Source organism: Physeter macrocephalus, chromosome 12 (assembly GCF_002837175.3).
Source record: "Physeter macrocephalus isolate SW-GA chromosome 12, ASM283717v5, whole genome shotgun sequence".
NCBI lineage: Eukaryota > Metazoa > Chordata > Mammalia > Artiodactyla > Physeteridae > Physeter > Physeter macrocephalus.
Genome location: NC_041225.1, coordinates 57,495,935 through 57,521,828, shown reverse-complemented (window position 1 = coordinate 57,521,828; position 25,894 = coordinate 57,495,935). Strand labels below are relative to the sequence as shown.

Genomic DNA, 25,894 nt, shown 5'->3' with positions numbered 1-25,894 from the left:
CAACCACCCCCCCCCCCCCCCGCAATCCTTATCTGCTTGTGTCAGCAGCTCCTAGCCAGCGTATTGCTGTGCAGGTCTGATAAGTAGGAAAAACACGGAGTGAAGATTTCAGAGAAAATCATTGATACATCCCTGGATCCCTCTGCTAAAAGAAAGCTTCCTTTAGCGGGGGGATAGAAAGTGGAGGAAGAAAGATATATCTGGCTGAACAATTTCAGAGGTGAGAAACGGGTGGGCGAGCCGAGTGGCGGTTCTGTCTGTGGGTGAGGGGAGGAAGGTGGCAAAGTAAAGTTGCAGCGTCGGTCTGCGCGTGTACTCCATGGGCTGGGCGCCGGGGAGAGCGCTAGCGTGCGGCCGGGACGCACTGCGGGGCCGAGAGCCGGGAGGACGTCGAAAAACCTCCGCGGCCGAGGCTGGGAGGCTGGAATCGCTCCCCGCCCGCCCGGAGCTCCAGAAACGCGCCGGCTCCGCTCGCCCGCGGTGGCCGAGGCCGCCGGGCTGGGGGCGCGCGGGGGGCCGGGGCGCCGGCGGCGGCGGGGCGGAGCGCGCGTGAGAGCGAGTGCGAGGCTGCGGGCGGCGGGCTGGCGGGCGAGTGTGCGCGGGAGGAAGGGAGGGAGGGGAGCGGAGCGCGCGCGCCGCCCGGGCCCCGGCCCTCCCAGCCTCCCGGCCTCCGCGCTGCCTCCCGCCCGCGCGTACCGGCTGCCTGCCGCCGCCGACGCTGCTGCTCGCGCCGGCGCTGCACGGGAGCTTGCCCGCCGCCGCCCGCTTTGTGCTTCCCCCCGAAGATGGGAGCGACCTTTCCCAGCTCGGGAGCTATTTAAAAGGAGGAAGTGCGCCGTCTTTCCTACTAGCGTGGAGGAACGGGGGAAGGATCCAGCCGCTCTCCCCCAAACCAGGTAGGATCTTTGGAAGGGCAGCAGAAGGGATTTGGTCAGATACCGCCAATTGTTTTCCATTTGTTCAGAAGGCTACACTTCCCTCCGCTTTGCCAAAGGACCAGCTCCTAAATTGTGTGTGTATGTGTGTGTGTGTCCCCACCCATTTTCTGGGGGTGTCCGCGCTTCTCGGGGAGTGAAATTGCTCTGGCTGGTGCGTCTGGGCGGTGAGGGTGCCCGCCTGCCAGTGCCGGCTGCCGGAGCAAGAAAGGGCTGCTTGAGGAGAGATGCTGCACCCTGCACCGCGCTGGGCTTAAGGATTCAGGGCGCGAAGAGCGAAGTCCACCCGGAATGCAGCGCTGCTGGGGATCCAGGCGTCCCCACCCACTGGGCTCTGCTCCGCGGTCACCCCTCCTCCCGGTAATCCCTGGGGTCTTCCCCAAGGCCACACTCGCGAGTCTCCTCTTTTCCGGCCAGCCCTGGGTGCTCCTTCAGCATCGACTGCGGAGAGGAGGGAGGTGTGGCCGGGGCGGGGGGACAGGCAAGGGAGAGATGCGGCGGGGGAGTGGGCTGCAGGGTCCCAGTCTCTGGGCACCCAGCCCGAGTGTGCGTTGGAGATCCTGCGCGCAGAGGCATATTTCCCCAGGACATTCGAAGGGAACTTTGCCGCTGCATTGTCTGCCTCTGGAGCTTCGCTGGCTCTTGGGGAAATGGTCTGTGTTCTGAGACGTGAGGATATCCTTCTGGGATCCTCCTTAATGAAGAAGAGGGAGGTCGTATGGGTGGACGGTAGGCTACAGAAACCAAATCCACCCAGGCGATGCTTTTAAAAATATAGTATGTGTGCCTCCGTGGTTTTTCAAATCTCCCTTCCCTTATGGATTCTGTTGACTGATGAATGGCTTGGGCTGGCAATTCGTATTTCCCTCTCCAGACAAAGTGGCAATGGTTGGGCTGGGAGCAGAGTGATCAAATTTAAGAAAGAATTTTGTGAAGAAAGCAATGTGCGTGGTGTCCGCAGTCGCTGGAAAGAAAGTCCTGCTTTGCACTAGGTATTTTTTTAACCCCTCTTTGCCTGGCTCCCTTGCTGGCACTGTCTACTGCTAGTCAGCCACTAGTGGTTGTGAATATAACAATACAAACTTTGTCCTGCTGGAGGTGTAAAGACTAAAAAAAGAAAAAAAGAAAAAAAAAAAGGATATCAGTAGGAGGTGAAGTGGAAGAAGCTTTTTAAAAAATGACGGATGTAAAGACAGTACAGGCATCCCTATCATGGAGGAGCTAGTAGAGTAGGTGGAGAGTCTGATCAGATCTGGTTAAAGGCATAGCTTGGGTCTCTCCAAATAGGAGCAACTGAACATCCACAGTCTAGCATCTGTGTGAAGATTTCCTAAGGGAAATGGGGAGCAACCAGGAGGGGATTCTGAAAGCATACCTCCAACCTCACTCCCCAACATACACACACACTCACTCACTCACTCACTCACTCACTCGCTCACTCACACGTTTTCTCTTTCTCAGAGCTACTTGTGCAGCAAGTCAGGAAAAGAGGGAGGAAAATGTATTTAGATGTTTCATTCATTTCAGAAAAGAAGACGAAGCCGGAATAGGAATGATTGCTTTGAGGCTCTTTCAAATCCTGTGTTACTTGAATTTACCTCTATGGGTTTGCTAAACTTGCTTAATTGTGAGGTTAGTCTTGTGTGAAAAAAAGGAGGAAGGAAGAGAGAACTAGCTCGCTCCATCTTTGGGGCCTTGAGAGTGAGAAGGTGGGGAAAGATCCACTTATTTCATCAGAAGCAGTATGTGTTTTCTTAAATGGTTTTCATTTTAGGGACTCTGCCGCTTGAAGGATTCCATTTGGATCTGAGGGCTCTTTAGCTATGATTTCTCCCACCTACTAAAAAAGGAACCTTAATTTTTTCCCCCTAAACTGGCTCTTTTATTAAATATGGCATGATTAATTCCTAGGGAAAAAGAAAAAAAACTGGACAGAGGTAAACTGTTGTTCACTATTGAGCTGTGCAGGGACAGCAAAGAATGTAAGTGTCCATGACAATCAGACTTCCTTTACTCTGTCTTAAAAGCTTAGCAGGGCTGGAAGAGGAGTGTAACATATTAAAAGAATGTGAAGGCTGTGCTTTATATCTATCTATCTGTGTATCTGTCTACCTACCTATCTTTCTATTTACTTTATCATTACTATTTAATGGTTTCTACTGTATCATTTTGGATTAAGTACTAGATAACCCTTTTGTTGACCATGAAAGGGAAGAAAAATGCATAGCCCTAGCAGTGCTTTAACTCCAAATGAAATTACAAAAGGAAGGTGAAATTGCGAAAAGAAGGTGAAGTATAGTCAGTAACACCTACAGGACTATTTACAGGAAATACATTAATTGCTCTTTCAAACTTACTATGTTTGAAAATAAAATATTCCAAGAGAGCTTCAGCATTTTGTTAGCAAGCTATATTTAACATGTTTTTTATCAGGCAAAAAAAGACTTATTTATCTTGCAAAGTAAACGCATAGTTCCTTCTCTGTAAGTACTTAATCTGTTTCTTTGACAAAATAAATGGTGAGAAAAGCTCTGTAGATCCGACCAAGTTGCATTACCCCTTTAAAGCAAGTACAAAGCATGCATTTAGCTCATGGATGGGTTTTTCTCAAAGTAAGTGCATTTTAGGACTGTACCATCTGATTTTCATGTTGCAATTCAGTAACAGAGGCCCTTTCTCCGTGATGACTTCAGGTAGAGGAAGAAAAGCATGTAGGTAAGAAGCAAGCAGTCTGCCCCATCAGCATGGAAATAAACAAGATCTAAATTGAAATAGAAATTAAATCTGGAAAAAGAAATACACAATTAAAAGAGGATGGTAGAGCACATATCTTGCATGCTTGATATTTTTGCTGTATGTATGTATGTTGCTTTTCTCTAAAAATTAAATTGTTGCTTTACATTTGCTAACAACTTAGGAATCAGGGTGCTGAGATCTCACTTCTTCCAGATCCTTCCATCCTCTTTTTTTTTTTTTTTTTTTCCCTCTAAGGGATAAATGTCTCGTCAAAACGTCTTCCAATATCATCCATACCTCATGGTCAGACCTCTCATCATAACCTCTACCAAACAGTCTCCCATCTGATCAAATTCTCCTGCTCCCTCTTGTGGCAAATGTTCTCCCTGACTTTCCCTAGATTTCAGAATCCATTCCCTCAGTTGCCTATCGCTTAGGTTCTAATTTTCAGTGGTAATTGGTGCTAATGAAGGCAGTAGGTTGCTGAACTCGCTGCTTCCAATTTTCTCTCTGAACAAAGGGAGGTCTATCCCCTGGAGATGTCCTTGAGATTTAGTGGAAGTAAATGTCAGGTGCTGTCTGACCCACTGAGATGGACTGAGTTCTGGGAAAGTGAGCTTTCAGAGTCTTGTCTCAGATTCTGATCGAGACTCAGGGCTAGTCCAGTGGGGCCTCATTAAGTGCAGTGGGATTATTTTCAGTTTTCTCTTCCAAAAGATACCTGTGCGTGAATGTGTCTGCATCTGTCCTCTCTCTCTTTCTCTCTCTTCCTGCCTCCCTCTCTCCCTCCTCAGCCTCTCACACGCACGCACACACACACACGCACACAGGCCCATGCAGGCCAAGCACATGCGTCCGTGCACGCGCGCACACGCACACACACACTTCACAAAAGATATACGATACATATTTTGAAAACAACTAATCAGTGATTAGGTTCTCCATAGGGTTTGTAAATCAAGCAGCGCATTTTCTGAACTGGAGACTCCTAGGGTAAACTACTCTTACTGGCATGATTTCCTCACAAGCAGTTGAGAATACAAATGAGGAGACTAGGCGTCTTTTTCTAGTGTGTTGACTCGACTTGGAAGACAGTTGCTCGCAGCCCTTGAGGCCTCACGTGTTTGTTGTAGGCTCTCTTTGTTTTGTTGTCAACTATGTTTTGAACCCTAAGGGTTTTATGTCTACATTTGTGATTGTCCTTTGATCGGCGCAGCCAAGACCGTATAGTAAGTAACAGGATAGACCAAGCTTCACGAGAATCCCATTTTCTCTCTACCTGAAACTTTCTAGCCAATTTCAGGAGGAGGAGGAGAAGGTAGGGAAGGAGAAAAGTCCTGAAGTGATGGAAAGCAGCTGAAGTGATGGAAGTGTGTTTGTGATCAGGGGCAAGTATGTTATAGGCAGCTGTCTAGAAAGTGATTTGAGAAGCACAAAACATCCCTGGATTCAAAGCATTTATCCTTCGGCCAACGTAGGATCAGAAATTCTCACGATTAGAGACATTCATTTGAATAAAGTAATTCTATCTGGTAGATCTCTAATAGAATGCAATGAGATTACCTAGGAAAGAGCTACCGTTCATTCTCACAAACCATTCACATCTGTTCATTTACTAACTTGGATTGGTTTATCAGATCAGCTGGCAGAAAAGTCCTGAGGGCTGGAACACAGGATGACGCAGAGGAAGTGAAAGAAGTTTGAAACGGGTTGCTGTTCGGTTAGTGCCCCTAGAGGGCCATTCTGATGGGGAAGTACTAGGGAACCGGGCTGCTGAAGTGGGGTGGGGGGTGTAGAGAGTAGCCAGAGGCAAAGATAAACTGTTACCCTGAAATTTTACTTCTGGGTCAGCAAAGGTAACAAAAATTTGATCTTTCTTGAAAATTTACTCTTCTGAGAAATGGGTGAAATATGTCCCGTAGTGTGAAATCATATGCTTAAAGTCTTGAATGGCTTCTACTGTATCATTTTGGAATATTCACACCAGTAACCTAGAACACTAGTGTGATACTCGTTCAGACAAATGTTTTTTCGCATATGTAAGAGACATAGAAACATAAATGTAGGTATTAGAGTCCATCTTAACTTTTTAGAAAAGACAGAAAAAGTCATCACTCTGTAGATGTCATTGCATGTGAAGTCAGAATAATTTAATAATTTCCTGGTTGAATCTAATGTGAAATGAAGTCAAACAGACAAGAGAGTGATTCAGCAATTTTCTTCAACCCAACTGTGATATTTATTGAGCACTCAGTGTATGCAAGGCACTGCGCTGGGCTTTTCAGAGAATGCAGATGCTGAAGAGGAGTTACGTGATGTTTGTTGAATACCCATTATGTTCCAGACATCAGTCTAAGCACTTTGTACATGTTTTCTCACTTAACACCGTTGCAAGAAAGCATCCTGATCTTGACTTAAAGATGATGACTATGGCTCAGTTAAATAACTTGTCCAAGAGTGAATAGGTGACGGTACCCGTTTTTGAGGCTGTTTCAAAGCCATGTGCAAAACATGCTCTTTGCGCTGTGTTCCCTGTTCTTAGGGATGTACGGTCGAGAACACCTCAACGCTGGGCTGAGTGAGGTAGATGGCTGCAGCTATCTAATGAGCCCAGTGCTTTCGAGTTGAGAGAAAGAAGAGAACACTGGGAAAGGCTTCATGGAGGAGGAGGAGGAGGCATTTTAGTTGATTCTCAAAGAGTGAAAGGACGTTGCAAATAAATAAAGCCTCCCTATTTTTAAAACATGTAAACCAGCCCCAGCTAATTTATGACAAGGACCACCCCGGAGCAAGGTTAGGGCCATTTCCAGACTTCAAGCTAGCTGCATGTCCCAGTTAGGACCATGCCATGGGAACTGTGGATCTGAAACAGATGCTAGCATAAATCATTGCTCGCATGTATTTTACACGGGAACCCAAAATTGATGAATTTCCAGCATGCCTTGGAGGAGAGAAGCTGTATCAGTCTGAGAGGTGAAGCAAGGAACAGACCTTAAATTTGACGGTTATGTTTTCTGGGCCATCACAGGTGGTTTTTCTTTCTTTCTTGAGCACCGAATAGCTCTGATGCTTTCTCCCTGGAGCTTCTCCAGTTCCTCACTTCCGCTTCCCCCTAAAGCACAGGACCCAGGGCCCCCTTTGGCTCTACTCTGTTCAATGTATAGCACCCAGTTGCAGCAGGTGTAGAGAATGGGTCTGCTTACTCTACACGCCAACCTCCACTTCCTCTCTGTACCATGGTAGTTCCCCCAAAGGGAATGGCATCAGCCAGGGGCAAAAGGATAGAGCTTGGGGAGGGGCTCAGTCATCTGTCGCATGTCCCTCAGAAGTTGCAGGTCGCCACTCTTCCAAAACCATCTGCCTTTCAAATGTTGGGGGCTGTGAGCCCCCTGGAGCTGAAATTTGTGAGTTGATGTTGGACACGGTTGGTGACTCTTTGCGGCCCCTTAACTCCTCACTTTCTTCTCCTGGCCATGCAGCTGCCCCTGGCCCTTTTTCAGAACTTCTCCTTCTCAGTGCTCGTGCTGCTTAGACCCATAGCTAGCACTGGAAGACACATCAGAGATCATCTAGTTTTTTTTTATTAACAAATAAGCAAATGGAGCCCGTATGAAATTAAATGACTCGATAAGAGTGAAATGGGACATAACTGAATCTAGATCTATGACTCTGAAGTCGTTTCACCAAAGTTACAGCTCCCTTTTTTCTTGGATAATATAGAAGCCCTCTAGAAATGTGTCTGTGTTTTCTGGCCTCAGGAGTCCGTGGATGTCTAGCAATGATTTCCTCAGGTGGAAAGAAAACTATGACTTGGCTTCTACATCGAGGATATTGACAAATGCAATGACGTTCCCTATGGTACTCAGACCAAAGTTCTCTGAGGTCAGCAGGCATATCATGTTAGTTTTAATATTTGTTTGAATTCAACAAATGGTATACTTAACGTGTGCAAGATCCTTAACTTTTCTGTGCCTCATTTTCTTCATCTATTAAATAGGAGTAATAGTAAGTAAAGAGCCTTATGGGGTTTTTGTGAGGAATAGTACATTAATACTTGTAAAACATTTGGAACTGCTTCTGGCACATGAGTGCTCAGTGAGGATTGGTCCCTACTATTTGAGAGATGACCAGTGAGAGAGCACTGTTTCTACATGTGCGCCTTTATGTGGACGTGCTAATTGCGAAGGTCGCCATGGAGAGCTCGAAGATAAGGGCATACATAATGACTACACCAAAGGTCACAAAGCTGTTTTTTAAAGGCCACATAGTAAATATTTTTTGGCTTTGTGGACCACAGAGCCTGTCACAGCTACTCAACACTGCTATTGTAGCATGAAAGCCATTGATGATACTTAAATGCATGAACATGCTGTGTTCTGTAAAGCATTGTTTACTTACACTGAAAGTTGAACATCATATAATTTTCACGTCATGAGATTTTTTTAAAATTTTTTTCAGTCATTTCAAAATGTAAAAAAAAATTAAATAGCCATTATAAAAACAGGTGGTGGGCTAAATATGACCTGTTGACCATAGTTTGCCAACTTTTTTTTTTAATAGATCTTTATTGGAGTATAATTGCTTCACAATAGCATGTTAGTTTCTGTCGCACAACAAAGCAAATCAGCCATATGCATACACATGTCCCCATATCCCCTCCCTCTTGAGCCTCCCTTGAGACACAGATTGTAAGAGATACACACAGGCCATCTTAGGGCACTGCAGGAAACCCAGCAATAGGGGTTGGTGTTGTGGGAAGAGATCTGGCCTAGAAACTCAGACACCTTGTTTTAGAGCCTGGCTCCGTCACTTCTGAGATGCATGGCTTTGAAAAAGTCTTTTAAGTTATGATGGCCTGAGTTTTCATGTGAAAAAGGGGAAAGGGGCAACGTTAGATGACTTTTAGGGGCCTTCCTAGCACTAAAAGCATTTTTATGAAGGGGAATTGGACATTAGAGATGGGTCATGGAGGACGGGTAGAAAAGCATGAGAAAGAAAAACAGGGTGCATATTTGGGTAATTTTTATTTAGTAGCTCAGTTGTCTACCAGGAACAGTAAACCTGGGGAGGTAGACAGGCAACATATTATGGATGATGGCCTTGAATGCCAAAGTGAGGGATTAGAATATCATAGCTTTGGGTTGTTAGCCAAATTCCTCAATTTTACAGATCAGGCTGAGAAAGGGAAAATGACTTGTCCAAGGCCACATGACTGGCCAGTGAGAGCCAAGACCAGCACTCATTTCTTTTGGCCCCTAGACCAACGACCCTTCCATCTACCATACTGCCCCCAGCAGCCTGGTAGAATGCAATTAATTTCAACTGTATGACTATGACCTCAGAGGGGAAAACTCTCATGTAAATTACAGAAGCTATTTTTAGTATTTTCTAAACATGATCTCAACACCCAGCATATCTAAGAAGGTAGGTCTGTGAGTAATCCCATTACAGAGAGGGGTAATTGCATAAGTGTTAACCTAAGGCCTTGCACTCCAGCAACCTTTAGCCTGGCTTCCTGCTGAGTGTCTTTTAAAACATTCTGACTCCTGTTATTTCATCAGCAGAGTCTTCCCTAATACCCTAGTAGGTCAGGTCCTCCATTACTAACTCTTGTAGGACTGTGTTTTTCCTTCATAGCATTTATCAATTAATAAATGCTTCTTTCTGTAACAATTTAAATAAATGTTTCTTTCTGTAACAATTTAAATTAACATCTATCATCTGTCTTCCCAGCTAGATAATAAATTCAGGGAAGAGAGAGATTGTGTCTTGTTTAGTTCATGGTTCTAGCCCCCCATACCTTGCCAGATGCATAATAGACATTCAGTGTTTGCTGAATGAAGGAAGGAATGCATGTTCTCTCATTAGTCATTGATACTGGTGAAAACAGTCCTTGCTTAAGCAAGGACTTAATAGGCAGGTTACTATCTTCACTTGTTAATGAAATGATTAAATGATGAGTATTTCTTTCTCCACTAAATTTTTTCTCTTTTTCAAAAGCTCCTATCTAATCCTCACCTGTCACAAAAGGACAGTAACATAATAGTTGTGGCATAGTTACCAACATTAAAACCATAAGCCATAAGCCAATATTTAAACAATTCTTCAAATACAGGTGTATGGGATTGGTTTAAAGGACATGTTCACTAGATACCTTACCTAGGAGAAACTGTATGTTTCATAAACTGTGTTCAGGGTTTTGTGTGAAAAGTTCATATTTTCCCTCCCAAAAAGCTACTCAATTTATTTCTCTAAACAAAAATTTGGTTAATTCCTTTTTAAGCTACTTCCATTTAAAAAATGGATTTTTTGTATATACATACACACCGAGTTTTAGACCCATGTCACTGTGTATATTGTCAGGAACTTTAGAATATTGATGAAGGGTCACCATTATGTGAGTATCTATCAACTTGGGTTTTTTTTTTTTTTTAATTTCTTTTTACTTCCTACTTCTGTTCTCCTCAAGAGCATCTTATTCTTTAAAGGATTATGCTTTGTGACTATGCAGGAAAGTTTAAAAGACCTACAAACTTCGAGTTGATAGGGTCCTATGCCCCGAACAGCAATCTACTCGAAGATGAAGCTTAATGACTCAGGGAGAAAGCTGATGAAATTCACCAGCCTCCGCTCACATAACCAGTATTTTCCTTATTAAAAAAGATTTTTTTTTAAAAAGGCATCTGCATGTTCCTATCACATACCTGGAAATTGGAGTGTGTATTAAACATCCCCTGTCCCAAGAGGCAAACTAGAAAGCCAGAAGAGGGACTGCAAAGATTTACCCTTGAGTTGAAGGAACAGGGGAGTTGGTGAGGCTCCATACAAAGCCTCTCATTGAAAGAGCGCAGCTTTCCTCACCACCTAAGCCTTCCAGTTTGGGGTTTTTGTTGCTGTGTATTGTTGACCTCTCTTCAGGGCTTGTGGATGGAACCTGATTAGAAGGTCTCTGAAGACTTCCGTGGATCTGGTTCTTTGTCCTGTGTCTATGTAGAGTCCTAGCCATCCTTAGCTGTTTCTCCTTAAGGAAATCGGAACAAACCCTTGGCAAAATTACGAAGCATGAGTAAGTTACTCCCAATGATTTAATCTCCTCTTTGGGGGGCCCTGTTGATCTCCTGTTAGGGTCCATTTTTCTCTACCCTCTTCTCTCTTACTTCACACACACAGTCACCAGGGGGCTTCATATTTTGATGCTGTCTGGAGACCCAATCTGTGACAACGAGAGCCCATCTGATACACTATTTCATATCAACAACTTACTGATATCACAGCAAATGCTATCTTCTAATGTTTAGGTACTGCCTTCCATCAAGGACCTTATTTAAGTCCTCTGCTCTCCAGTCTTTGTTTGCTAAACATGCCCGATGCCCTTTATGCCAGTTTTTTCCTCCTACCCAGTGCTGCCTTTCTACCCTTCATGCCAGTGCCAAGACCATCCATATCAGAATCACCTAGGGTGCTCGGGAAAATTCAAATTTGGGGGTTCCTCCTTAGAGCTACTGTGTATCCGATGATAGGGCCCAGTTATCTGCACTTCAGTGAATTTTCCAGATGATCCTTAGGTGAGCTGAAGTTGAAAAAGCATTGTTCTATGCCTTTTGTCATATCATTGCTTCCTTCTGGAATGTCCTCACTCTCTCCGACTTCTGTCATCCTTCTAGTCCCCTCCTTTTATGGAATTTTCCATATTCTTTCTCCTATTCATGGTCATTTGAGTAACTATTACTGGAAGACTATAAATTCATCAGGAACGGGGGACCATGAGTCAATCATCTTTGTACTTCCCACGGTGTTTGGTCTGGTGCTTTGCACATAGAAGCCCTCAATAAGTGCTTGAGGAGCAAATGAATGATCCACTCTCTTAGAACTAGAAATACCAGGAGGGCTATACTTCACTGCAACAAGGGTCTGACGGCGAAATGTCAACAAGCTAGTGTGGAAAATATTTTTAGGTAGGAAATCTTTTTTGGTGACCCAGAAATAAATGCATGCATATGACCTCATTTTTTTTTTTTTTTTCAGTGTGTAAGGTTGAACATCAAAGAAAGGCTGCTCTTTCTCTTCAGGGTGGATGGTGACCAAATTATTACCTGGAATAGTAACTATTGTCCAACACAAGGCCCCTGAAAGATTCAGAGTACAGAAAAGACGATCCAAGGCCCTCCTCCGGGAATTCACTACATTTGAAATCTTTTGATTGCAGTACTGTATGCTGAGCAGTTGGAGGTTTCTAGAAGCCCGGTTGTATGACCCCAAGACCCCAGATATGTTAACCTGGGAACTAGGTGGTCCACTTTGAGAGCATCCAGGTGTAGTCATGGTCTCACTGTCTGAATCCCTGGAAAGTCTATCCTCTTCTGTGATTCCCTAGTAATGAAAGAGTTATGTCTTCCAGAAAGGAGACTCACTCCTTGACTCTTGTAAGGCCCCACTAGAATGTGAGCTTCTTTGGGGATGTTATCTTATTCATCTTTGTAACATGGTATCTGGCACATACGAGTGGCTACGAAAAACTTGGCAGACAAACCCATGCATGAATGTGTTGTTTTCCCTTTTATTTGGATTGCTTAACAGTTGAAAATTGACGTCTTGACCCCAAGACAGTAAATTCGTGGGCTGCATTGAGATTCTCAAAAAAATATTGATTTATAGTTTTTAGGGCCAAGTATTAACTTACTTGTTAGGCTAAAATTCAATATCATTCTCCCCAGCTTTCTGCATTGTCCTCTTTTATTTTAGTTTTGCTTGTTCATGGCTAGGATTTCATTTTCTATTTTCTTTTCTCCTGACTGAATGGAAAAACCTTGAGATTATTACATGACTTTGGAGGGATTTCAGACCTCAGATTTTCGCTGATGATCCCCCAAATGGATCATCTTTCCCTTGCTATGTGATGAATAGGAGTGCTTACAAAAGCCTTTCTTGGGGGGTGGGCAGGCATGAGACAGGAGAGGGAAACGTGAATGAGATGATACAAACCACACACATTTATTCAGGTGGGAAGGAGGGGCAGCGTGGGAACTTTATTCCATACTAAGTACCTAAGTAAGTTGCTAAGACAGAACAGTATTGTTAACCTGGGTAGTGAAAACAAACAAACGAAAAGGTCCTGCCATTTTGGAAAGCATTCTGGTTATCATGCAAAATGCCTGGATTTAAATCCTATCTGTCACTTATATGTGTATGATTTCAGCCCAGTTTCCTTTGATGAACCATTTATTTTTCTCGTTTGTAAAATGGGAATGATAATACCTCCTTGCAATATTGTCAGAAAAGGTAGCGAATGCAGAGTAATCAATATAGCACCTGGGACAAAGCAAATGCTCAGTAATGGTGGCAGTCATGATTGTCATAAAGGCCCCTGAGTGGGGCCCTTCCACTGCTCTTGGTCCTGGCAGAACAAATCAGAGGATAGTCCTGGCTGACTCTACATGGAGACCAAGATTAGCAGAGTATCTTCCCTTCAGATTCTTCCTGACTTATTTACCATTGGAAGACTCTATTCTCCAGCTTTCTTCCTTCTACCCATATTTCCATGTCAGACTGCAGAGGTAATATATTTAAATTCTTAGTTCTCTTTCCCTTTTATGGGGCCTCTGTAATAGAGGTGATTTGGGGTTGGTGTTTGACTAGATGTCTTTTTAGTGTCCTAAAGGGAGAAGAAGATATGCTCCCTTGAGGATGTCCAAAATATTAGGACCCTCTCAACAGAGCAGATGATCTTGGCATTCCAGAAGAAATCAGCAAGCCAGGGCTGGTATAGGAGGACCAACTACCAGGTGCTGGGGAAAATGTCAGGGTCCCAGCCCCTCTCTTGATGCTGGAGATCAGGTTTTCTAGCTGAGGTTCTCTGTGCATGACTGAATCACAATTCCTCTCCTCTACCCAACACTGACATTGGCTTTTCAGTCTGATACCGGCCTCTGCTCATTTTAGGGGCATCCATTTTACATAGGGAACATTTCTAAATGCATATGCCTGGGTTCAGCCCTCGGATTCTGATTCCACGTCAGAGATTTGGTGAATCAGCACATGACCCACTGAGAAATATTTTATTCATTGAATAAAAGCAGGTGCTGTGCATCTTCCATATAGCAGGCTCTGCTGTAGGAACTGGGTGAACAAAAGAGACAGAAATCCCTACTGTTACAGAGTTGACATAAGTTAGAGAGAAAGAGAGAAACAGAGAGAGAGAGAGAGACAATAAGCAGAACCATTAAATAAATTATATAGTGTATAAAAAGTAATAAGTTCTAAGACTCACAGGCATAGAGAACAGACTTGTGGTTGCCAGGCGGGTGGAGGGTGGGGAAGGGATGGACTGGGAGTTTGGGGTTAGTAGATGCAAACTATTACATATAGAATGCATAAACAACAAGGTCCTACCATATAGCACAGGAAACTATATTCAATATCCTGGGGTAAACCATAATGGAAAAGAATATAAAAAAGAGTGCCTATCTGTGTATAACTGAGTCACTTCGCTGTACAGCAGAAATTAACACAACATTGTAAATCAACTATACTTCAATAAAAAATAATAAGTTCTATATCGAAAAACAAAGTACAGAAAAAGGGTCTCATGGCTTTTCAATAACATCTTCATTATCCTAAATCCTAAATCCATCTTTCTTTTTTTGGCCACGTTGCCTGTCGCCCCAGTTGCTACCTTTGATGAATGAGGTGGGTGTTTTCTGAGATGGGACAGGGTCCTGACTCCAGTCTTGTAAGCTTAGGCAAGAGGGCTTGAGCCCCTCATGTGATGGCTCACGGCTTGTCTCCTAGAGGACCTGTCCTCATTTATCAGGCAGCAAAGAAGAAATTCTCTTTGGAACAAAGAAAAAAAGGCGTAGCAGAGAGTCGCTGTGGAAACTGAACAAGCTCCTTTCTGAAGTGTGGTCACGGCCTGATGGCCTGAGGTTGGGGACCAGAGCAGTAATTGGCACCCTCAATGGATGATCAGATAAGAAAAGTCATCCTCTAGCATCATCTCTTTGTCTAGAAGCGTTTGGAAGTGCTTGCATCCATAGTGGATAAGAATTTATGGTTGCTTTACTGTTGCCTTAGAAACAGATTCATTGCTGAGCTTTGAGGCTTTCAGTCAGCAAGAGTCACATAGAAGGGGATTCCAGGTCCTGATGGATAGTCAGGGAGTTCCTTGGAATAACCCCAGCTTCCAGTCAGCAGAATATTAGACTGCCTCAAGCAGAGGACTGGTGAGAATGCCAGAGGTATTCCTTCTGTCTGAGTCAGAAGGACCTTGTCGTCAAAACCGCCATAGTTCCTCACTGCTGTGCTGCCTGACTACTCGTTGGACCTCCACTTGTGGCAGTTTGATAAAGATCTGTCTTGCAAGTACATACATCCATTTTTGTGACCTCTCCCTTCAACATAGGTGGCTGGGCTCACTCAGTTTGATACCTGTTCACCATCCTTTGTCAGTTCCATTCAGGTCTGCCATCTGTAGGTTCTGGGGCTGTTTGATTTGTTTTAAAATAAATAGTGAGGGCTTCCCTGGTGGTGCAGTGGTTAAGAATCCGCCTGCCAATGCAGGGGATACGGGTTCGATCCCTGGCCTGGGAAGATCCCACATGCTGCGGAGCTCCTAAGCCCGCGTGCCACAACTACTGAGCCTGTGCTCTAGAGCCCGTGCTCTAGAGCCCGTGCTCTGCAACAAGAGAAGCCACGACAATGAGAAGCCCACGCACTGCAACAAAGAGTAGCCCCCGCTCACTGCAGATAGAGAAAGCCCGTGCACAGCAATGAAGACCCAATACAGCCAAAAATAAAAACAAATAGATAAATAAATTTACAAATAAATAAATAAAATAGTGAGCAGAAGATAATGTGAGTATTCTTGCTACTGTGCTGAAGGCTCATTTGGATGATGTAATGGATATTCCTAAGTAAGAACTAGCTGTGGATGTTAAGAGTTGATCTGAAACCACCATGAAGATCAGCCTATCCCTTGTTACAGAGCTCAGTAGATCAGGGCAGAAGATAAGAAGGCCAGGCAGCAGACCAACATATCAATGACCTCTACTTCCTGTTTACTTTTTTTTTTTTTTTTTTGCGGTACGCGGGCCTTTCACTGTTGTGGCCTCTCCCGCTGCGGAGCACAGGCTCTGGACGCGCAGGCTCAGCGGCCATGGCTCACGGGCCCAGCCGCTCAGTGGCATGTGGGATCTTCCCTACGCGGGCCTTTCACTGTTGTGGCCTCTCCCGCTGCGGAGCACAGGCTCTGGACGCGCAGGCTCAGCGGCCATGGCTCACGGGCCCAGCCGCTCAGTGGCATATGGGATCTTCCCGGACCGGGGCACGAACCGGCGTCCCCTGCATCGGCAGGCAGACTCTCAACCACTGTGCCACCAGGGAAGCCCCCTGCTTACTTTTCATGAAAATATATATTTGAGGAGACAGGGAGAGAGTCAGGTAGAGACCTCTTTGAATCTGATGACAGAGGCAAGACCCTAAGAGAATGGAGACAAAAAATGAAGAAAGAACTCTCATTTAGATGACACCTACCCCATATTCTCACAAGCATTTAGATTTGGTGTTACTTTAATAAAGAAAGAAACTGAAGTCCAGAGAGTTCTTTCCAGTTGCTTCATGGCTAATAAGTTATAGTAGTGTTTTTTGTCCACTGACTTCACAAATTAGACCACTGCCACCTTTTGAATATAATTATGACATTTTTGAATTAACCTCAGAAGCCGCCTTCCTTTTTCTCTGATAGTGATGATGGATTTTTACTGCTCAATCCACCCTGAGACATTGGTACCCTTTTGGTTGAGAACATATTGGAAGATGTGGGCGGGCAGGTCTTCTTCTCGGCAGACCTAAGAGATTGCCCTGAGAGTACTTGCAGGAGAGGTTGCCAGGTAATTGCTAAAAGGCAGGAAAGTGGGGGGTCAGCTGTCTTTAGGAACATCCCAGCCCACAGGTTACCTCAGAGTTATGGATGCTTGTCTAAGCCTCTAATCCATAACATAAAACCAGGCTTGTTGTAATCCTTCCATGGGACTTTTGCTACCTAGGTCCTCCTCTTGGGAGCCAGGAGGTTTTCCAGTGGGCTAGTCCAAGCCCAAACCCAATTATTCTCAAAGATTATTTTACATACTCTCAGGAATGGTAGAATGGAGCAGTGAATTATATCATCTCAGAGACAGACCAGGCTTTGAATCTTAGTTACTATCTGTCTGACTTTCAGCAAGAACTTAACCTGTCTGAGCCTCAGTCTTCCCACCTACAAAATGGGCTTATACTATCATAGAGGGCTATTGTTAGGGCACTGTGCACTGCACAAGTCCAGGGGTGCTATTCACACAGACTCTAGTGGAAATGGCAACATTAGGGGTTGTGTAACAGGGCAATGCTGGTTCTTAGAAGTATTAGATATAATGACCCCTGTAAAGAATTTAGCATGGTGTCTGGGACAGTGTTTAAGAATGGAGCCTGGTATTTCGGTCTCAGGCAATCTACTGTGATTTGCTGTTGTGGCATTTTGAAACTTCCTTCTAAGAAGGAAAATAGTTCAGGGTACAGAAAACACAATGTGCAAAGACCTGGAGGGAAGAAAGTGTTGTCATGTTCAGGGAGTGGAGAGGATTCCCATATTCTAGAGCTCAGAGGCCAGATCCTAAAAGGTATAAACAGCCTATTGAGGGGATTTGGGTCTGTCTTCAGGGCAATAGGCAGCCCATGAAGAGTTTTAAGGGGAGTGAGAGAGTCTGATCTGCACTTTAGGAAGTTTGTTTTGGCTGAAATGTGAGGAATGGAATGATGAGACTTGGCAGTGATGTGAAGGGAGTGGTTAATTCTATCAGTTCTGGAGACAGGCGCAGCTTCGAGTCTGTGTCCAGTGTTGGCTCTCTGTGTTCTGTCCTACTCCCTCTGAGCAAACACTTAACCTTTCTGATCCTGACGGGTTACCAAGACGTTTTAAGTTGCACATCTTCCAAAAGGGTCACTGCAAATGTTTCTTTCTCCTTTTTAAACTTTAGATCTTTACCGTATCATTTTATATACCTACCAGGCATTGGGGGTCATTTATAAATCAGATTTTTTTTTTATAATAGGCAAATACTGGCTTCCTTGTTTCTACTCTTACCCCTATAGTCTATTCTTCACTGAACGAGCAGAGAGATCACTGTACAAGGGAAATCAGCTCATATCACACTTCTGATCGGAACCTCCCTATGATTCCCATCTCCCTCACAAAGCCAGCATCTTATAATGTTCTCAGTGCCCCTTGTGATCCATCCTCACTGTGTTCCCAGCTCCTGAGCCCTGTTCCCTTCGCTCACTGCCCTCTCAGCACGTTGGTTTCTTCGTGGTTCCCAGACTGTGCAAAGCACAATTCTCATCTGGGTCTTTGCGCTTATCTTGGAATTCTCTTCCTGCAGCTATCCACAAAGCTTGGCCCCTTTCTTCCTTCAGGTCTTTGCTCAAATGTCACCTTATCAGAGGGGCCTTCTTTAAACCATCCATTTTAAATCATGCATGCCATGTGTGTGCACACACTGACACACACACACGGACGCACTCACAGGCTGACACTCATAGACTTCCTCCTGTCCTATTGAAATTGCTTCCCTACCCCCTACCACTACAGCACTTTTTACCGTCTGACATTTACATTTATTTGTCTGTTTCCTCCCCATTAGAATATAAGGTCCACAAAGATGGAGACTTAAAAAAAAACTTCATTGATGAATTCTCAGGACCTAGAAGAGAGCCTAGCATACCCTTCTAAAATTCGTCTGGGTGGCTCTCATAAATATGGGGAATAAATTGCGGCATAAGGGAGTTAGAACTGGATCTGTCACTGCTCTTACAGGATGGTTCAGTGTTACCTTGTTTTAAGGAGAAATCCTATAACCCACCCAGGCCCAGTAATGACTGAACAAGTAGACACACTGACCATGAACTTTTGCGTATTTTGAAAATACGCTTCTTCTAGTTTTCGACCTTTTACTTAGAATGGAATTCCACCACCGCAGCCCTCCGCTGTGTCTTCTTTAGCATGGGAAAAAGATCAGAGCTTATCTCCCAACATTGAGGAGCTAAAAACAAGGACTTTAGGTGATGGTGGGCTTGCGGAGGGTGTGCCAGAATGGGCTGGGCCAGGGTGGAGGTTCTCCTGGGCCCAGGTGCAGTTTTCAGTATAAGCCATCAGCCTCAAACATAGGCCAGAGAGTCTAGGTGAATGTGGGCGTGACTCTCAGACAGCCTGAGGCTATGAGGGGGTCTAACTCAGCTCCACTTTTAACTTTGTGTCAGGCCACAGGGCTAAGCTCTGACTCGGGACCCTTCTTAATCCCCGTGTTATCCGATGTCATAACCACAACTGGCTTTCCAGAGCAGACCTACCCTGACTTGGAGCAGACCCTTCTTTGCTTCAGCGCCTGCCCCTACCACCTTCACCAGAGCCCTGGAATCAGAGGTGATACAAGGTCACTGAGAGGCACACAGCTTGGTAAGCAAGGCAGAGTGGAGGATGGAGCCACCATGCACCTGAATTCCCCGCCAGTGATGCTGTTGCCGTATCCCTAATTGCCTACTGCCCTTTATCGCATGTATACGTTGTGGTCACCGTCATTTTGTCACATGAGCTAATTTAGATGGAATTATTGCCTTTGCATTTTTGGGTCACTTGAATCCTCTGTAGAACTAATATGTATTTTAGAATGACCATGGCAAGTCTGACATCGACACAGAGAAGGAACATTTTATGGCTGGTAACGCTGATTTCACAGCCTGCCAGGCAAGAGTCTTACTTACACACTCCTAGACCTGGACCTGCTTCTCTCCCTTTCCTGTTGTGGGCAGCCTGCAGATTCTAGAGCGAGATCTGTACACAGATATGAAGAGCAGTGCTTGAAGGACCAGATGCCCGGCTGCTAATGCATCAGGAGACCTGGGCTTGCTGAAAATTAGGAGGAAATGTGCTCTCGTCAAAACATGCTTTTAAAAACTGTACTTAATGTGTGGAAATATTGCCTTATAGCAGATTTTTTTTCCCCTCAAGTACAAATACCATTGAGCTTTGATTGCAAGCAAGCTTGAAGATTTCTCTGTGCTACCAAGAGCCATAGGACACGATTTCATGAAATGCAGTGAAAAGTTGTGCTCTAGAATTTAAGATCATCACCAAGCCTTGCGTTGGTAGGATTTTTAGAGTCTAAATTTCATAGTATCACCTTGCGTTGGTAGGATTTTTAGAGTCTAAATTTCATAGTATCGCTCTTAACGAGATGATTTTGGTGATGAAACAGTTTCTGGAATGTGATTGTACTAACCACAGTTTAAAAGGAAATCTGCCTTAGCAACAAGGAGAAAATTATTCAATGTGTCAAAATTTTTTGTTTTTTCTCATTGGCTGTTAGCATGCATGCATGTGTATTCAACAAGGCAAGGATATAATTGAACATTTCATTCCAATAAGTCAGCTGTGTACATTGCTCAGTGAATCGGGAATACATGTAGAAAATCCTCAAGTGGAGAGATTGGGCTGTAAACGTTACCAAGGATTGCTTAATCACAGAGGGGTTCTTAGAATCATGATTCTCCATAGATGTTGTGATAGTCAAATATAAACAAATCATTAGTAAAAGTAATAAAAATAAGTAATTAGTCATGCTTTGGATCTGGATCTAATGATGTGATTTTTTTTCCCCCACCCTCCCCCTATCTTATTTTTCCCAGTAGGTTGGGACAGGTGGAACTCTGCCATTGTCCAACATGCTGCGATTCAGTCTCTCACCCACCTTTTCGATGGGATTTCATGTGTTAGTCATGGTGGCTCTCTTGTTTTCCCACGTGGACCATATAAGCGCTGAGACAGAAATGGAAGGAGAAGGCAATGAAACCGGCGAGTGTACTGGCTCCTATCACTGTAAGAAAGGGGTGATTTTACCCATTTGGGAGCCCCAAAACCCTTCCTTTGGGGACAAAATTGCTAGAGCGACTGTGTATTTTGTGGCCATGGTCTACATGTTTCTCGGAGTCTCTATCATTGCCGACCGATTCATGTCCTCTATAGAAGTCATCACGTCTCAAGAAAAAGAAATCACCATAAAGAAACCCAATGGAGAGACCACCAAGACTACTGTGAGGATCTGGAATGAGACGGTGTCCAACCTGACCTTGATGGCCCTGGGATCTTCAGCTCCAGAGATTCTGCTTTCAGTAATCGAGGTGTGTGGCCATAACTTCACTGCAGGAGACCTCGGTCCTAGCACCATTGTGGGGAGTGCCGCATTCAATATGTTCATCATTATTGCACTTTGTGTTTACGTCGTCCCAGATGGGGAGACAAGGAAGATTAAGCATTTGCGTGTGTTCTTTGTGACAGCAGCCTGGAGCATCTTTGCCTATACCTGGCTTTACATCATTTTGTCTGTCATCTCTCCTGGGGTCGTGGAGGTCTGGGAAGGTTTGCTTACTCTCTTCTTCTTTCCCATCTGTGTTGTGTTCGCTTGGGTGGCAGATAGGAGGCTTCTGTTTTACAAGTATGTCTACAAGAGGTACCGGGCTGGCAAGCAGAGGGGAATGATTATTGAACATGAAGGAGACAGGCCGTCTTCCAAAACAGAAATTGAGATGGATGGGAAAGTGGTCAATTCCCACGTTGACAGTTTCTTAGATGGTGCTCTAGTTCTGGAAGTCGATGAGAGGGACCAAGATGATGAAGAAGCCAGACGAGAAATGGCTAGGATTCTGAAGGAACTCAAGCAGAAGCATCCGGAGAAGGAAATAGAGCAATTAATAGAATTAGCCAACTACCAAGTCTTAAGTCAGCAGCAAAAAAGTCGAGCATTTTACCGAATTCAGGCTACCCGCCTGATGACCGGAGCAGGCAACATCCTAAAGAGGCATGCAGCTGACCAAGCCAGGAAGGCCGTCAGCATGCACGAGGTCAACACGGACGTGGCTGAAAATGACCCTGTCAGTAAGATCTTCTTTGAACAAGGAACATATCAGTGTCTGGAGAACTGTGGTACGGTAGCCCTGACCATTATCCGCAGAGGTGGTGATTTGACCAACACTGTGTTTGTTGACTTCAGAACAGAGGATGGCACCGCCAATGCCGGGTCTGATTACGAATTTACCGAAGGAACTGTGGTCTTTAAGCCTGGTGAGACCCAGAAGGAAATCAGAGTTGGCATCATCGATGACGACATCTTTGAGGAAGATGAGAATTTCCTTGTGCATCTCAGCAACGTCAAAGTATCTTCTGAAGCCTCGGAAGATGGCATCCTGGAAGCCAATCATGTCTCTACACTCGCTTGCCTGGGATCTCCCTGCACTGCCACCGTGACTATTTTTGATGATGACCACGCAGGCATCTTTACTTTTGAGGAACCTGTGACTCACGTGAGTGAGAGCATTGGCATCATGGAGGTGAAAGTGTTGAGAACATCTGGAGCACGCGGAAATGTTATCGTTCCCTATAAAACCATTGAAGGGACCGCCAGAGGCGGAGGGGAGGACTTTGAGGACACGTGCGGAGAGCTCGAGTTCCAGAACGATGAAATTGTGTAAGTTCTTTTTTTATACCTATGTGTGTGGTTGAGTGCGCTTGTGGATGTGCGAATGTGTGCGTGTTTTTTTAAAACTAAATGGCGAAGAAAGAGTGGAATAGTTACTATACAAGACGACCTTCAAAATATCGAAATATCCTAGCTTCTACCTCCTGTACCACTGATCAATATACTGTATACCCAGAGATCCTAATTTGATTTTATTTGTACTTTTGTACTTTTACAGTTTTTAAGTACATGTATAGTTTTTAAGTAGATTTATAGAATGAGTCTTCTGACAGAATTTATCCAAGCACTTATGATGGGTTGAAAAGTTTGTATTCTATCTTGATCACGTAATATACACACAGAAAGGGAACATTGAAAACATCACATTATGTCCTAACTTCATTACTGAGTACAAATTGGGAAAGCCCAAAAAAAGCAACATCCCTGAAAAGAATTGCCTGGCTACCAGGGCTGGCTGAAATGATTTCTGCTGCTTTTATCTGACACTGTTTTTGTGATTATATAATGTTTCTGCTTAAATGCTAATGCTTAATTATGACTTAATGACCAATCCTGCCTTTTCAGTTTTATGCCAGTGGGGAAAGTCATTTAGCTCTTATTTAGTTCCAGTCTGATTTTACTTTACATGATTAAACAAACCCTTTTACCCTACTGGTATAGGGATGGGGAGAGAACGATTCTGTCCAAGCATCTGAGTTGACAGGGAGCAGGTCAGAGAAAAAAAGTGGGGAACAATTTACTTTTCCTGCTGGCACTTTACAGTGACATTTGCCAACACTGTAACACAGAATGGCTGGTTGTGCGATAATTATTCCAAAGACAGCTGCTGTTTAGAGAGCTTTTCCTCCTTCCTTGCCGAGGGCCAGGGGCATTGCACTCACCGAAAGGAAACCAGAAAATGTGACTTGATGAGCAGTATCCAAACTGGAAGGATGAAAGGAAACTATTTATAATATCTGCAGTGCAAAAAAAGGACATTCTAATGAATAATTATGTTGGCGGAATCATTGGCAACCTAGGAATTTCAGGAGAAACAATATAAAATATAGTTCGTCCTCAAAATAGTTAACTCTTGTGTAAATGGCATGTGATATATCAAATGGCCGGTGCATTCTCTCCAGGATGAAACTTCTTCTACAATAAGTGAAGGGAAAACAAAAACAAAGGGAGCGGATAGGCAGAGGAAACAGACTTTTCTGAACGAGCCTTCCAGTATCTTTCACCTCTTTGACATTGTTGTATAGAGATGGACAGTTAGCGTGATATCACAGTGAAATCAAGCAAAGAGAGGTAATAGCCATCTTCGGATGTGTATGTGGGGAGAGCTTTTGTTGAATATCTATTTTACATTGGTTCTTATGTTGTTAATCTTCCACTTAGCGAGATGTGTTTTGTTGGGACAAATATTTTACTGAAAGATAGTAATATAATAGCAAATGAATATACTGCACATCCAGGGAAGGATTTTCCCAAAGGCCTGTGTTGAATGTGGTCCTGCCCACATTAGCACATAAACTTTATTTCTTTGCTAGGAATTCTTGCTCATTCTATTTTATAATCATTTCAGTTATTGAACCCTCTTGTATTTGATATACTTTTACATGGATTACAAGTGATAGTGAATGTTGTTCAAGGAATATTGCATGTTATTAAATGAACTCACAAGGGTAGCTCTTAAATACGACCAAATTAGTGTTTTGTTTTATTTACTCATTTTACTTAGGATGTTTTCTCAAGAAAATGTGATCTTGCTTTCTCCTGAGAATACTGGCTCTCTCTACTTGTTTGAGAGGCAGACTTCCCCATCCAGGACTTCTACCAAAGCATAAATAAATAACTTTCTTTTGGGCACAGTGTGGTAGAAGATGAAGAAGGGAAAAAAGAGACAGTGATTTGATGGTATAATTTATTCTGTCAAGCTCCATTTCAAACATTCAGCCTGTGCCATTAAATTGATTTCATTCTTGCTAAGGAAGGAATATTGCCAGATTTCAGCTTTAGAATTTTAGGTACCTTGTGAAAGCTGGTAAGAATTGGTGGAATTATCCGCATCTCTGTATATGCGTTCTTAGGCATATTCTAGATCGATGGCCAGTTCCTAGTTTTATAAAATTCTTCCTATATTTTATTTGCTAAGTTGAAATATGAAATTTTAGCAATGGCAAAACATTTTATTTATAAGTGAAATGAAATTACAGCCCTACATTTTTCTCTTCTTTCTAGAATTTTAATTTTAAGGAGTTTTTATCTTAATGTTATAGAGTTTTACTACTGACGAGGTTTGTAGATGGTTAATCAGTCTATTGCTTGAATACATTTATTGCAGTGCCTGGGACTTATTAGCCTTAGGCTAGGCACCAAGGATTCAGACAGAATGCTTTTAGAAAAACATAATATTATCAAGATCCCTTACTCTTTCTTGTTATGGATCATTTTTCCTCTGGTAGTTTCCAATGCCAGGTCCACACAGTCAGATCCAAGTGAAAGAGAGTTTGTCATCATGCAGTCTAGTTGAACTATGTAGACACAACTCAATTTATCTTTAAAAATGAACTTATATTTCATCCAATTAGTTACTCTTGAGAGATGACTTTCTCAAAAACCTAAAATACATAGATGGGACTATTGACGCCACTGAGCTTTATTAGATACTTAAAAAAAATTTTTGTTTGTTTGTTTAATGATGTGCATGAACCCAGAATTTATGATTCTTTCCAGAGCATCATAAAGAGATTTCTGGAAAAGCCTGGATTTAAAGTATATCTACTTTTAAGAAGCCATTAACCAAGGTAGGAATAGGGTCCAGTCTGATCAGGGATGGAGATCAAGAGGCAGTCAGGTTTACTGATTTGTAGGTTTTAAGAACAAGATAGATTCCTAATCTTTGACCTCATATTTAGTGTAGAAGTCTCTTAAGTTTATAAAATAAACATGTCTGTACCTATTCATTCATATTTTTATGTAAATGAGTTGAATTATTTCCACATGACCTCTTTTAAGATCAAAATCCATATTTGAGGAAAATACCTGTAAATGGTAAGTGGTGTTTGTAGTCTCTAATAAAATGTATTCTCGGCAAAAACCATTTGAAAATTGCAATGCAAAAACTCATTAAATAGATATAATTAACAGTTAGCACATGCTTTTGTATAAACTCAATCAGTGACAAGTACTAAACCCATGCCAGCTGATCTTGACTTTCAACAGGGAATTCTGTCTAATGTTAACAGCTAATAAAAAATAAATGAAGAATATGCTAATTTGATTTGTGGTTTGGTAGGTGACATCCACAGATTTGAAATGCTACTAATGTTTGTTCTTTAATGATGCTAGTTTAGTGGTAATAATTATTACAAAATGTTGTTTGGTTTTTCAAGGTCTAACGTTAGCTTGACTGTTCTGGAAAATGTTAAGGTTAATTAACTAGTGTAGATATGAATGAAATTTAATTACTTAGCTATAGCCCAGCAATAATGTCGTTTTGGGAAGATTACTCAAAAGATCATGAGCATTTACTGTTATACATTTAAAAGTCAAAGTTGGAAAACAAAGAATGTAGGTTGGAAAATTTACATAACATCTTGCTTAGTAAATCATTTTACTGGGAGTTTCTAGCCATAATTTGTTAAGCAATGGATCTGTCCAGAATTAATTTAGCTTTAAAGA

The 25,894-nt window shown here is 43.2% G+C and overlaps 1 protein-coding gene across 7 annotated transcripts in view; it reads left to right on the top strand.

Annotated features, from left to right (window-relative positions):
- Nucleotides 1–93: 93 nt before the first annotated feature.
- The window catches only part of SLC8A1 (solute carrier family 8 member A1), a 357,688-nt gene continuing 331,887 nt past the window's right edge, over nucleotides 94–25,894 (top strand). For 2 of the 7 annotated variants that reach the window (XM_055089146.1, XM_024118870.2), the window contains exons 1-2: nucleotides 1,131–1,295; nucleotides 20,385–22,216. In XM_055089146.1, coding sequence (XP_054945121.1) covers nucleotides 1,227–1,295; nucleotides 20,385–22,216 — 1,901 coding nt within the window. In that variant the 5' untranslated portion in view covers nucleotides 1,131–1,226. Of the gene's footprint in view, nucleotides 221–719; nucleotides 897–1,130; nucleotides 1,296–20,381; nucleotides 22,217–25,894 lie in introns of those variants that run through there. The other 5 variants (XM_055089150.1, XM_055089148.1, XM_055089147.1 and 2 more) reach the window with 5 other exon arrangements.